General features: G+C 43.3%; 1 protein-coding gene across 4 annotated transcripts in view; it reads left to right on the top strand.

The window, feature by feature from the left end:
- unc5a (unc-5 netrin receptor A) overlaps nucleotides 1-12,262 on the top strand; it is a 153,870-nt gene that overhangs the window by 129,055 nt on the left and 12,553 nt on the right. For all 4 annotated transcript variants that reach the window (XM_040015380.1, XM_040015381.1, XM_040015382.1 and 1 more), the window contains 3 exons: nucleotides 722-809; nucleotides 1,267-1,435; nucleotides 3,598-3,831. In XM_040015380.1, the coding sequence (XP_039871314.1) occupies nucleotides 722-809; nucleotides 1,267-1,435; nucleotides 3,598-3,831 (491 nt within the window). The remainder of the gene's footprint in view (nucleotides 1-721; nucleotides 810-1,266; nucleotides 1,436-3,597; nucleotides 3,832-12,262) is intronic.

Genomic DNA, 12,262 nt, shown 5'->3' with positions numbered 1-12,262 from the left:
GGGGGGAAAAAAAAAAATCTCACCACTTTTATGCTTCAACTCAAAGCAGATATACTGTCATTTAGCACAGTTTCAGAGTGGGCACATGGAAGACATGGTTTATAGATTCAGACAAGGCTGTGAGCATTTAGGCACCTTCGCCTTATTCAAACAGATGTTTTATGGTGAATAGAGGCCCAGTTTTACCATGCCGAGACTGTTGAGATTGTGTCACATAGTCTCTATTTGTACAACATTTAAAATGGGATTCTAAGTGGATGATTTTGGCACCGGAAACACAGCTCAAATGCCACAACACTCAAGCTATTTCAATAGCTCTGCCTATTCTCCAGTGTGCATTCCTACACTCTCCTGGGGAAGTGCAATTTTCCTGGAGTAGTCTGTTCCATGGTCTCAATTATCTACTTGGTGGCAGACGGAGGACATTTAAACTGCGATGCAGCATGCGCTTTTGTCTCAGCTAATTGTTGACCGTGGGGACGCGTGCCGCCTCGGCTGCCGGTGCAGAGATTTGCATCTACTGTACCTGAAGGAGGCTGCCTCTGACCTTCAGAATAGATTTGTTTTTTGTTTTTGCAGCCTTACAGTTTTGTCGAGTAGGCTGGCTTCCTTTGTGGGATGACAAAAGCGTTGTTCACTCTGAACAAATGAGCCTGTCCCCCTCCCTCCCTCCTGCTTACCCCCCTCCTCTCTTCTCTCCCTTTGTTGTTATTTGCATTAGGAATCAGTCTGCTCATTCCTCCCGAGGCCATCCCCAGAGGAAAGATCTATGAGATTTATCTCACTGTTCAGAGGAAGGAAGATTTAAGGTGGGTCTCTTTAACGCTGTCTAACTGGCAGTCTTCCCTGCCACTAGGCTGTTTGTTTTGATGCTCTACTGTTCCATTAGGAACGGCTTAGCAGTCTGTGCCAGTACTGTGGAGAAAGGATGTAAATAAATAACGTAGCCTTTTACCGGGATGTGCACTATTTAAGTTAAATGAATTGTTTGGGAAAACACTGTTTATCTGGCTTGCTGCACTTCAGTCTCTCGTGGCACAGCCACTGCAGCATGCCGCGGTAGTGTCATGTTATTACTCAGTCATCACAGCTTGGTGCGACAAGTCAGCGAGTCCAGCAGGCTTTTATGATTCTCTGTTACAGCTGCTAGATAATTTGCAGAGGTGACAGTATCATATCCTGCTTACAAGAGACCGATAAATTCTCACTTATATTTCAATGAGGAAAAGCATCCATCGCTCTCTCTTGCTCCTCTCCCCGGTGTAGGTTACCCGTGGCTGGCTGCCAGACCCTCCTCAGCCCCATTGTGAGTTGTGGCCCTCCGGGGGTGGTCCTGAGCCGACCAGTTATCCTCAGCATGGACCACTGCTTTGATGCATGCCTGGATAACTGGGCCGTGCGCCTTAAGAAGCAGAATTATGAGGGCGCTTGGGAGGTAAGACGGCACTATCATTCCAGCACAAATCCTTTGGAGAAAGACAAAGTTGCCATCCAGTGAATTTGTAAAGTCTTACTAAACTTATTCAGAGCTTTTCTCCCCAAAAAAGTACAAACTTGCTCAGCAGTGACTTGAAAGGCACTCAGTGGTATATAGCGGAGATAGTTCTGACCCGGCACTCATCTACTCCATCGGGTTTAAATTATTGACCATCAGGTGTTTTCTCATCGGGGCTTGAACAAAAGCCTGGAAGCGCTGGCTCTCTAGCTGATGAGTTGCTAAGCAACATGTTTCTCAAAACAGACATTCTCTAAGCAAATTACTGATCCTCAAAGTACTCCTCTGAGTGCTCCTTGACCATTTCTGACCGCGGCTTCCAATTACAGAGTTCCCTCCCCATTTTTCTATCCATGAAATTTGAAAGTAACCAGAAGTGCCAGGCTCCAATAGGATGCAGTTGGGAAGAACCTGCCTACACACACACACACAGGTACACGCACACAAACAAGCACAGTTTGAGGTAGTGTAACCATCTCGACAATCCAGAGAGATTGGAAAGGGTGCTGGTGGGCTTCAGAGTGTTACTAGGTCTTCTTTCATGTTCGATATTGTGCATAAATTATTCAGCCTCCCCCCCCCCCTGTGTGGCAGCGGTGGGGTGTCTGTGGGATGGATTGGCCTGTCTGAGGCAGAGGTTAGACCAGCCCTTTTAATCATCGGCCGGACCAAATATAGCCCAACGGCCTGGCTTGCGTGGACACCAAAGGGGATAGAAGTGCCAGGTGGACAAGAGAATAGAAGACGAGAGGGTGGAAATAACTGCAGAGTGTGACGAAAAGTGGAAGGGGGGGAAAAAAGAAATAAGATCGAGAGAGAGAGGAAAAGTAGACAGGCAGGTAATGCAGATCTAGAGGAACGCCATGCAGGCGAGGACGACGCAAGGCGAGAGAGTGAAAATGGATAACAGGCTTGCAGAGGGAGAAAGAGGAATGAATTGCTCGTAGAGCGAGCGCTTAGTGGCGTAATTGAGCCACCTCGGTCTCTGTTCCACTCTGTAGAAATATTAAGATGATGAAAAAGTGAGACTCCATTGTGGTTGCATAGCAAATGAATTGTGTCAATACTAATTCTATTGATGTAGATGGTGTCTGGTTGAATCGATCCTACAGGGGCTCGCTGGGCATTTGGCAGGCAGAATGCTCTCTTCAGCTTGATTGGCTAATGGGTAGAGTCAGTCAACTGGCATGAAGGGATTTTAGAGAAAATGTTGTCACCTTGGGTCCAATTTGTCTCCATCAAATTATCTCAGAGAGCAGTGGAATTATCTCATGAAAAATATCCCGTACTGTGATGGAATGGGATATTTTCATAGGTACCTCATCCTTGTTAAGGATGGATTTGCGATGCAGGATTTCTTCTCTGTAACGACGATGAAAAATGCAAGGTGTTGTTTCTGAGGGTTTTTTTCTGTTTTTGTTTTAAACCTGTCATTTTTTTTTGTTCTCCGTGGCAAATTAAAGCACCAATTAATTCTTGTACTGCCTGTTAGTGTTTTTCAGCACTTTTCACCATCAGGCAAGACTGTTGTTTTGCAGATAAATTGGCAAGTTGTTTTCACCTTTCTTAACAAATCTGAAACAATCGTTGTAGGAAATTCCAGCAGTCTCGATAATCCAATATTCAGTGCACCTCCAGTCTTTCCTTTCTGCAGAAGCGTCTGTTCTTGCCAGGAATCTGTTCGAGTCTCCTTTCATGTTAACTGAATACCTCGTTCATGCATTATTAAGGAAACTGATGGTGTTCTATAGGATGTATGTCTTTGTATGAGGTGTGTGTCTTTATGTCAGGATGTAGTAAGTCGTAGTGCGGCGAAAAAGGAATCTGAAGCGAGATCAAAGAAGACCTTTTTCCCCCTGATCTAAACATTACCTAAAGACCTTTTACCTTTGATGTAACTCTGTCACACAGCACGAACAATAGAGTTTGATGCTCTTCTACTGCGCCAGTCTGCTTTCCTAAAAGCCTTTTGCAAACACACATACACACACACCAGATATCCAGGCAAACACATCGCCCTTGCCTCCTACATAAATTGGGTGCCTGACCTTCTATCCACACTTTGTTGTTTTTTCTTCCTCCCCCACCCCTGCCTCTTCCAGGACGTCCTGTTGATGGGAGAGGAGCTGGTGTCAGACCCTTATTACTGCCAGCTCGAGGCCGAGACGTGCCGGCTCTTCTCGGAGCAGCTGGGTACATTCGCCCTGGTGGGCGAGTCCCTGCACATGGGCGCCGCCAAGCGCCTGAGGTTGGTGCTCTTCTCGGACGCTTACTGCTCCACGCTGGAATACAACATCAGGGTATACTGCATGGACGACACGCAGGACGTCTTCAAGGTAAACTTGTGAAAATTGTGGCGCTGCCTGTTATTGTGTTTGACGGGCAGTTTGTGAGGCCTGAGATTGGCCGGTTTCGAATCAGCTGAGCGATAGGTGGACTATTATGTCTAACAGCTTCGTCTGCCACATTGAAAGGTTAGCAGAAACTGGCACAGACGTGTAGGAGGTAGGCACAGCCATGATAAATTGAATGATATCGCAGGCCTGATTACACCATGTACAGTTCAGGATTGTGCCATTTGTTCAGATGATGATTGCCCCCCGCCACCGCACACACACACTGACCCTAAGTCAGTTGAAACAATCCACACATCCAGCTTAAACACATAATATATATTATATGTGTTTTGGGTTGTTGTTCTTGTTTTTTTTGCTTTTCTTTTTCCATCCATGTCAACAGAGACATCTCACTCCCAAGCTGTGGTTCTGCTTGGCTGCCACAGGCCGAGAAGTTTCCCATCACTTTGTTCAACAGCATATTTCAACTTCGCTTTTTTCCCCCCCTCCACATGGACAGAGTATAATCAAGCACTAATGCCTTCCTCCCTCCCCTGAGGACTGCCTCTGAGTAGCCTGTTAAGATTTCATTTGCATGGTTAATTAGTAAATTAAAAGGAGAGCCTGTCCCAATCTTTTCCCAGCAACCCCTGTGCGCTCGCTCTTTTCTCTCTCTTGCTCTTTCTCTCCACACCTCTTTTTTTTCCCCTCCCTCTGAGCTCTTCCTCTTCTTCTGACACCACCCGCAGCCACAAGTGCCACTTCCCGCTAGAGTCCACTTTCGCTGGCTTTAATGGCTAACCTCCCCTCCACAAGCGCAATCTACGGACGTCTGCGGGACATCGGCAAACGAAAGTCAATGGGAGCTTGCACTGAAATTAGCGCTCTCACAGTCAGGGAGTTGAAGATGAGATGGAAACTGTGTACAGACTCTCATGCCTTACGTCTGTCCGTTTGTGCTTCAGTTTTGCCCCTGCTGCTATCACATGATAGCCGACACACTCAGGAAAAGTCCTGGCGAAAAATCTCATGAACTGTGTATAAAAGAATGTGACATGGGAGCTAAAGAGTGTTTTTCCTCAGATACATTTCAGCCCATATGTTTACTTGACATTAGAGTAGCTCTAACAGTAGCGTGCTCTCTTTATTCAGATCATCCGATGACCCAGTAGTGTGCGACTGTTGAAATGACCTTGTGTGTCTGCGTTGGATGCAGGAAGGCTGCTGGTGCACAAAAACTCTCTCTCTCTCTCTTCCTCTCCCTCTGGCTAGCTCTTGTTCTGCTATTCTCCGGCTCTCTTAGCCAAGAAAAGGACATCTGAGCTTGTTGACTCCAGCACTTGTGCTGCCATACTCTGCAGCTCCCTCGACGCCCTTGAGTGCATTAGCTCCCCGTCTCTCACACAACCTGGTGCTGTGGTAAGCCACGGCGTCTCCAGGGTTTTGTAGTTTTTAGTGAGTGATTTAGAACGTTGCCCACGCTGCTTAGTAATCTCGACTCCACACTGCTCTTGGTGCTATTATGGAGGGAGCAGTTCATTTAGCAAGTACATTAACTACTTTGAGTGGAGATTAAACTTCCCTGGAGAGGTTCAGACTAATCACTAATCACTATCTTTAAAATGCACCATTTATGATTAGACTTTCACTATGGCTACCATTAGAGTTAATTGTAGTGCATGAGAGTGGTGGACCAGCGGGAGGTGGTGCAGTGAAGAGTGTATGTACTGTACACCTTCAGCACATGTGACTTTTATGACCACGCTTGCAACCTGCTAATGCACCGCAGATGTTAACTTTCCATGCATTAAACAGGCTGCTCAATGACGAGAGATAAAATGGATGTTCAGGAAAGTGTAGAAACCAGAAGGGATGCTGAGCTTTTCTGACTAGTCCCATTGCTGGCTGTCACTCTGAGCTGACAAGCCTCCATCAGGGAGAATGACAGACACGCACACGCACAAACACAAATGCATTCAGCTACACTTATGCATGCTGTACCATTGAATCTCTTATCTCCCAATTACAGCAGATTAGAACCAATGTTATTGTCTTTGATCCTAAGTGTGCGGGGGCTCTGGGGAAACAGTGACATTTTCGTCTGATGCTTGCCGTATGTTAGCACGGCTCTGCTGGGACCAATTAAGTTAATATTTAATGTGTGTCCCACTCTTGATCGGCCCAGCCAAGGCTGGCACAGCAGCAGAGGCGACATAATCAGCGTTTGGTAGCGCCCTCGCTGTGTGCTCGCTTGTTCCAGCTAAACCTGTGGGAGAGCATCACTGAGGTTCTGCCATTCCACAACTGCAGTGAAGCAAGCCTCCAACTCGGAGGAGAGATACACCTAACACCTTTATCTAATTAACTGTAAGGGTGTCTTCCAGGACTGGAATATAGTGCAGCTGCTTTTCTTTATATATATATATATATATATATGTTTAGCTGTGATATTCTTCACAATCTGACAGCTTTTGAAAGTCTGTATGTTTTTCTACTGAGCATAATCCAAATTTGAATAGCGGAACATTAATGAAAAATCTGTGTTTATTGATAAGTAAATGTGCTTCCTTTACACCCACATGTCTGTGTTTGTGAGGCCAGTGTTTTTTTGTACAGTTAAAAAAAACATTTAAAAAATGATTTATAAACCACCCACTCCCTGTCAGATTTTTTTTTTTTACTGAGGTTGAAGCACAGATTTTTTTTTTTTCCGTATTAACCAGTACATTGTAAAAGAAACCATAATAAATACTGATGCAGTAGTGTTTCTAATAAATATCTGGATTGGATTAATTTGCTTGCTTTGGCAGTACTTGTCAGATTGAGCCACCATTTCAATCCACTCTGACTACTTGACAGATTTAAAGGACATTTTATACAGCTAGGCATGATGCTCAGGTAGATTGTACGATAGCACCGTAATGTTGTCACAATTCAAATAATTTGTCCAATAATTTAAACTTAATATTCTCAGTGGCTTTGATTTTAATACTAATTAGCAAGTGATAGCATTAGCATTGCCAGTGACTGTTGTTAGCATGCTAATGGTGAAACATTGTGAAACGCAGTCTCATAGAGCATATAGTAAAGGTTTCTTGTTTAATTATTGTTGTAGCAGAAATAGTACAATTTTGTTCTGTGTTCGGCTTTTGAAAGAGCTCTTTATATGCTCCCACTGACATGCTTATCCGTTTTAGCTAACATTGCTAACAAGCGATAAGTATGCGTGTGTCCCAGTTCCTTCAAAGACCACAAAGGCTGGAGCAGCTGTTAATTGGGACAGTCCTGCCTACGACATGCTGCTTAGGTTGTGTATGTTAGCATGCCAATAGACAGTATACAGTGGGGCAAAAAAGTATTTAGTCAGCCACCGATTGTGCAAGTTCCCCCACTTAAAATGATGACAGAGGTCAGTAATTTGCACCAGAGGTACACTTCAACTGTGAGAGACAGAATGTGAAAAAAAAATCCATGAATTCACATGGTAGGATTTGTAAAGAATTTATTCGTAAATTAGGGTGGAAAATAAGTATTTGGTCACCTCAAACAAGGAAAATCTCTGGCTCTCACAGACCTGTAACGTCTTCTGTAAGAAGCTTTTCTGTCCCCCACTCGTTACCTGTATGAATGGCACCTGTTTGAACTCATCATCTGTATAAAAGACACCTGTCCACAGCCTCAAACAGTCAGACTCCAAACTCCGCCATGGCCAAGACCAAAGAGCTTTCGAAGGACACCAGGAAAAGTATTGTAGACCTGCACCAGACTGGGAAGAGTGAATCTACAATAGGCAAGCAGCTCGGTGTGAAAAAATCAACTGTGGGAGCAATCATCAGAAAATGGAAGACATACAAGACCACTGATAATCTCCCTCGATCTAGGGCTCCACGCAAGATCTCATCCCGTGGGGTCAAAATGATCATGAGAACGGTGAGCAAAGATCCCAGAACCACACGGGGGGACCTGGTGAATGACCTGCAGAGAGCTGGGACCAAAGTAACAAAGGTCACCATCAGTAACACACTACAACGGCAGGGAATCAAATCCCGCAGTGCCAGACGTGTTCCGCTGCTGAAGCCAGTGCATGTCCAGGCCCGTCTGAAGTTTGCCAGAGAGCACATGGATGATACAGCAGAGGATTGGGAGAATGTCATGTGGTCAGATGAAACCAAAGTAGAACTTTTTGGTATAAACTCAACTCGTTGTGTTTGGAGGAAGAAGAATACTGAGTTGCATCCCAAGAACACCATACCTACTGTGAAGCATGGGGGTGGAAACATCATGCTATGGGGCTGTTTTTCTGCCAAGGGGACAGGACGACTGATCCGTGTTAAGGACAGAATGAATGGGGCCATGTATCGTGAGATTTTGAGCCAAAACCTCCTTCCATCAGTGAGAACTTTGAAGATGAAACGAGGCTGGGTCTTCCAACATGACAATGATCCAAAACACACCGCCCGAGCAACAAAGGAGTGGCTCCGTAAGAAGCATTTGAAAGTCCTGGAGTGGCCTAGCCAGTCTCCAGACCTCAACCCCATAGAAAATCTGTGGCGGGAGTCGAAAGTCCGTGTTGCTCGGCGACAGCCCCAAAACATCACTGCTCTCGAGAAGATCTGCATGGAGGAATGGGCCAAAATACCAGCTACTGTGTGTGCAAACCTGGTAAAGACCTATAGTAAATGTTTGACCTCTGTTATTGCCAACAAAGGTTATGTTACAAAGTATTGAGTTGTATTTTTGTTATTGACCAAATACTTATTTTCCACCCTGATTTATGAATAAATTCTTTACAAATCCTACCATGTGGATTCATGGATTTTTTTTTTTTCACATTCTGTCTCTCACAGTTGAAGTGTACCTCTGGTGCAAATTACTGACCTCTGTCATCATTTTAAGTGGGGGAACTTGCACAATCGGTGGCTGACTAAATACTTTTTTGCCCCATTGTAAAAAATGGACCCAGGTGTATGGGCTCAAAATGTGGTCATAAATATTTTGTACTTGTAAATCGGTTTTGTATGTGTAAAAAAGATTTGTATGTGTAAAAAAAAAAAAATTTGTGTGTGCGTAAAAAAGATTTGTATGTGTAAAAAAAGATTTGTGCGTGCGTAAAAAAGATTTGTGTGTGTGGACTTAGCCAAAAAAAAAACCTGCAAGTTACAAGTACGAATTTTTTCCCCTATTTTTCTTCCTTTCATCTGATTGGTCAATGTCGTGTCAATCACAAATGTAACAATCCAATCAGAGAACAGATGGGTTTGGCTGTCGGAGGGGCGCTTTTTTGAACTGCAGGTCCTTGAAGGGTAATACAGTTTGAAGCTGGAGGATCTCTATATACTGTAAATATCCGATAGCAGCTAGGTCCCCTAACTTTCAGTAGCTGTTGAAAGGATAAAGTTGTGGTATATCAGTGGTTAGAAATACCATTATTACTTTAGGATTAGTTTAACACAAAGTCAGGGCTGACCCGGGACCATTGCTGTGAGTCACAGCATAAAAGTCCTTTCACATCAGCAGGATGTGCTGCTAATGCTAACTGCTAACTAAAAGCAAAGGATCCAGAATTTGTTGCGCTGGCTGCTGGGCTCTGTGGGTTTTTGCAGCAGCTCTACCTGTACTAGATGCACCTGCTCCTTGTCTTTTCTATCTCTGACTTTATGTCCTCTACAAGAGTTTCTGTTTTTTTTGCTAGTTCTTCAAATGTTCAATAAAAACATCTATGCTAATTCATAACGAAGAAAGCTTTGTAATGAAGACTGTCATTTCCAAAACACTGCCCCCCCCCCCGCGGTCCGCAGCGCTGTTGAAAAGGCTGTGGAAGTCAACATATTAAACACGTAGACCTGTGACACAAAAATCACCAAACTCGGACGACCACAGACTGTTTTCCTTCGTGGTGATGAAGGAAAACGCTGGGTTGGCATGTAAAAGGAAATTTATTCCCTTCAAAGACCTGCAGTTCAAAAAAAGAGCCCCTCCGACAGCCAAACCCATCTGTTCTCTGATTGGATTGTTACATTTGTGATTGACATGACATTGACCAATCAGAGGAAAGGAAGAAAAATAGGGTCAAAATTCGTACTTGTAACTTGCAGGGGTTTTTTTTGGCCAAGTCCACACACAAATCTTTTTTACGCACGCACAAATCTTTTTTACGCACGCACAAATCTTTTTTTACACACACACAAATTTTTTTTACACATACAAATCCTGATTTACAAGTACAAAACCGATTTACAAGTACAAAATATTTATGACCACATTTTGAGCCCATACAGGTGCCTTGATAATCACCCATTAGTTTCTGAAATCCCGTGATGTGATAAGATGGGGTGGGACTGACTGTGAGACTGCTTATTAGTTGATTAACAATAACCAATGATTAAATGCAAAGTGGTGTATCTATGCATAGAATGAAAAAATGTAAATGAAGAAGAAAATCTCTTCCCTCTGCAATAAACCTAGACCTACTACAGGGTAAGTAATGGAGGATTCATGGCCACTGGATACCGCCCTAACTGTATGCTTTATCAAATAGGAAAGTTTTAATTTAAGCCTAATCTTAAAAGTAGAGAGAGTATGCCACCTGCGGTTAAACTGACCATCTTCCACATGAAAAACTGGGACCTACCCTATATCTACACAAAAAAGGTCGCCACCTGGATTTAAGCAAATAGGCAACAGCCTTCCATTGCACTCAAGGTTTAGCAAGATGACAGTGACAGGATTTATCGGACAGAAATCTTGAGAGGGTTGTTCAGGGAGCATGAGACATCATTTTCACACATGGATTGGCCACCACAGAGTCCAGACCTTAACCCCATTGAGAATCTTTGGCGTGGGCTAGAGAAGACTTTACGCAACAGTCTGACTCTCGCAGCATTAATACAAGATCTTGGCACAAGAGTAATGCATCTCTAGACAGAAATAAATGTTGTAAATAACTCATCAAGTCTAAACATGATCCAGGGAAATATTAGTGGGACTTGTTTCTTCGAGCAGGGCAGTGTATATGATTATAATCTAGTGCAAGGTTCTCATCAGAGATGATTTTGGTGTACTTGTACACTTTCCCTATTAAAAATACTTAGTAGCTAAAATAAATTTGTGATAAACTAAACACGTTGTGTAATATTGCACTGAAATACAAGATGGAGTTAAGAGATTTAAAATAACTTCAGTATCTTATGGTAGGGTAACTTGGCTGGCTCAGTTTAACTCCTGGCATGATGCTTACTTTTTCCCATAACCGCTATCAATTCAGACTGATATTGAGCTTAACAGTTTGCATTGTTTTGTAGTAATTGCCTGTTATAATAGGCCTATGCTGCTAGGCAATTCACATGATGCACTAAGCATCTCTTCTTCTCTTATCTCTTTTCGCACTCTGTGTTTATACACCACTTTAATCATTAGTAATTATTAATCTCTGGCTCTCGTCCACAGCGTGTCTTTCGTCCTGTCACCCCTAACTGTTTACAGAAGATGACTTCCCCTTCCATGAGCCTGGTTCTGCTGGAGGTTTATTCCTGTTAAAAGGGAGTTTTTACTTCCCACTTTCACCAAGTGCTTGCTCAAAGGGGGTCATCTGACTATTGGGGTTTTCTCTTAACCTTACAATATAAAGTGCCTTGAGGCAACTGTTGTTGGCACCGTGTAAATATAATTGAAGTAAATAGTTGACAGATCACCAACATAAAAGATCATCTTAAAAAACAAAGCATCATAAATACTTTTAGACTCGGATAAATTTGCTTAGATGTAGCAGCCATTAAAACTGGTGCCAAAAGGAATGGCTGCATGGCAATAAAAGGGCACGGTTGCCAAGATACAAGGGGTGGCTTATCTTGTGTGTCACATGTTTATACAGGTGTTTGTCTAATTAATCATTGTTGTACCTTTATGTGGTTTTTAGAGTCATAAAATTCCAAGTCTTGATCTAGGAATTAAATGCTGAGGTAAAAGTGAACTCTCTTTGTACTCCTGGTGTTTTATTTCCAACTGCAGATTTACTCCCTCATCAGTAACACCTTACGAGTCCAATACATTTAGCTTCTCTGTCTCCCTGTTGTAGAAATGTATGTTCCAGGATTTAAATGGGTGGTTAATTGATGTCTTGCTGGTTAAATAGTGGCCCCTGGATTCTTTTTGTACAGTGTTTGACCTCGAGCAATGATTCTTATTTGCGTTAAAAAGGGCTCATAAACTGTTTATGTGCTCCCACTATGACGTTTCCTTGCTAGCTGCTGAGCAGCGAGCCATGTTTGAGCGGAAAAGCAGCATGTACGGAGTGAAATACAAACTGTTTTTTTTTCTGATCCCTCCATTACAAAAGTTACTGGCAACAAATTCTAGAAGAAAAACAGAAGAGCATAGCCCAGTAATTGCTGGCATTAAGTTAAACAAGACAGTCAGCTTTATCACTGAGCCC

This window comes from Simochromis diagramma, unplaced genomic scaffold (assembly GCF_900408965.1).
Source record: "Simochromis diagramma unplaced genomic scaffold, fSimDia1.1 OVJJ01000685.1, whole genome shotgun sequence".
Lineage (NCBI taxonomy): Eukaryota > Metazoa > Chordata > Actinopteri > Cichliformes > Cichlidae > Simochromis > Simochromis diagramma.
This window is presented reverse-complemented; position numbering and strand designations above follow the sequence as displayed.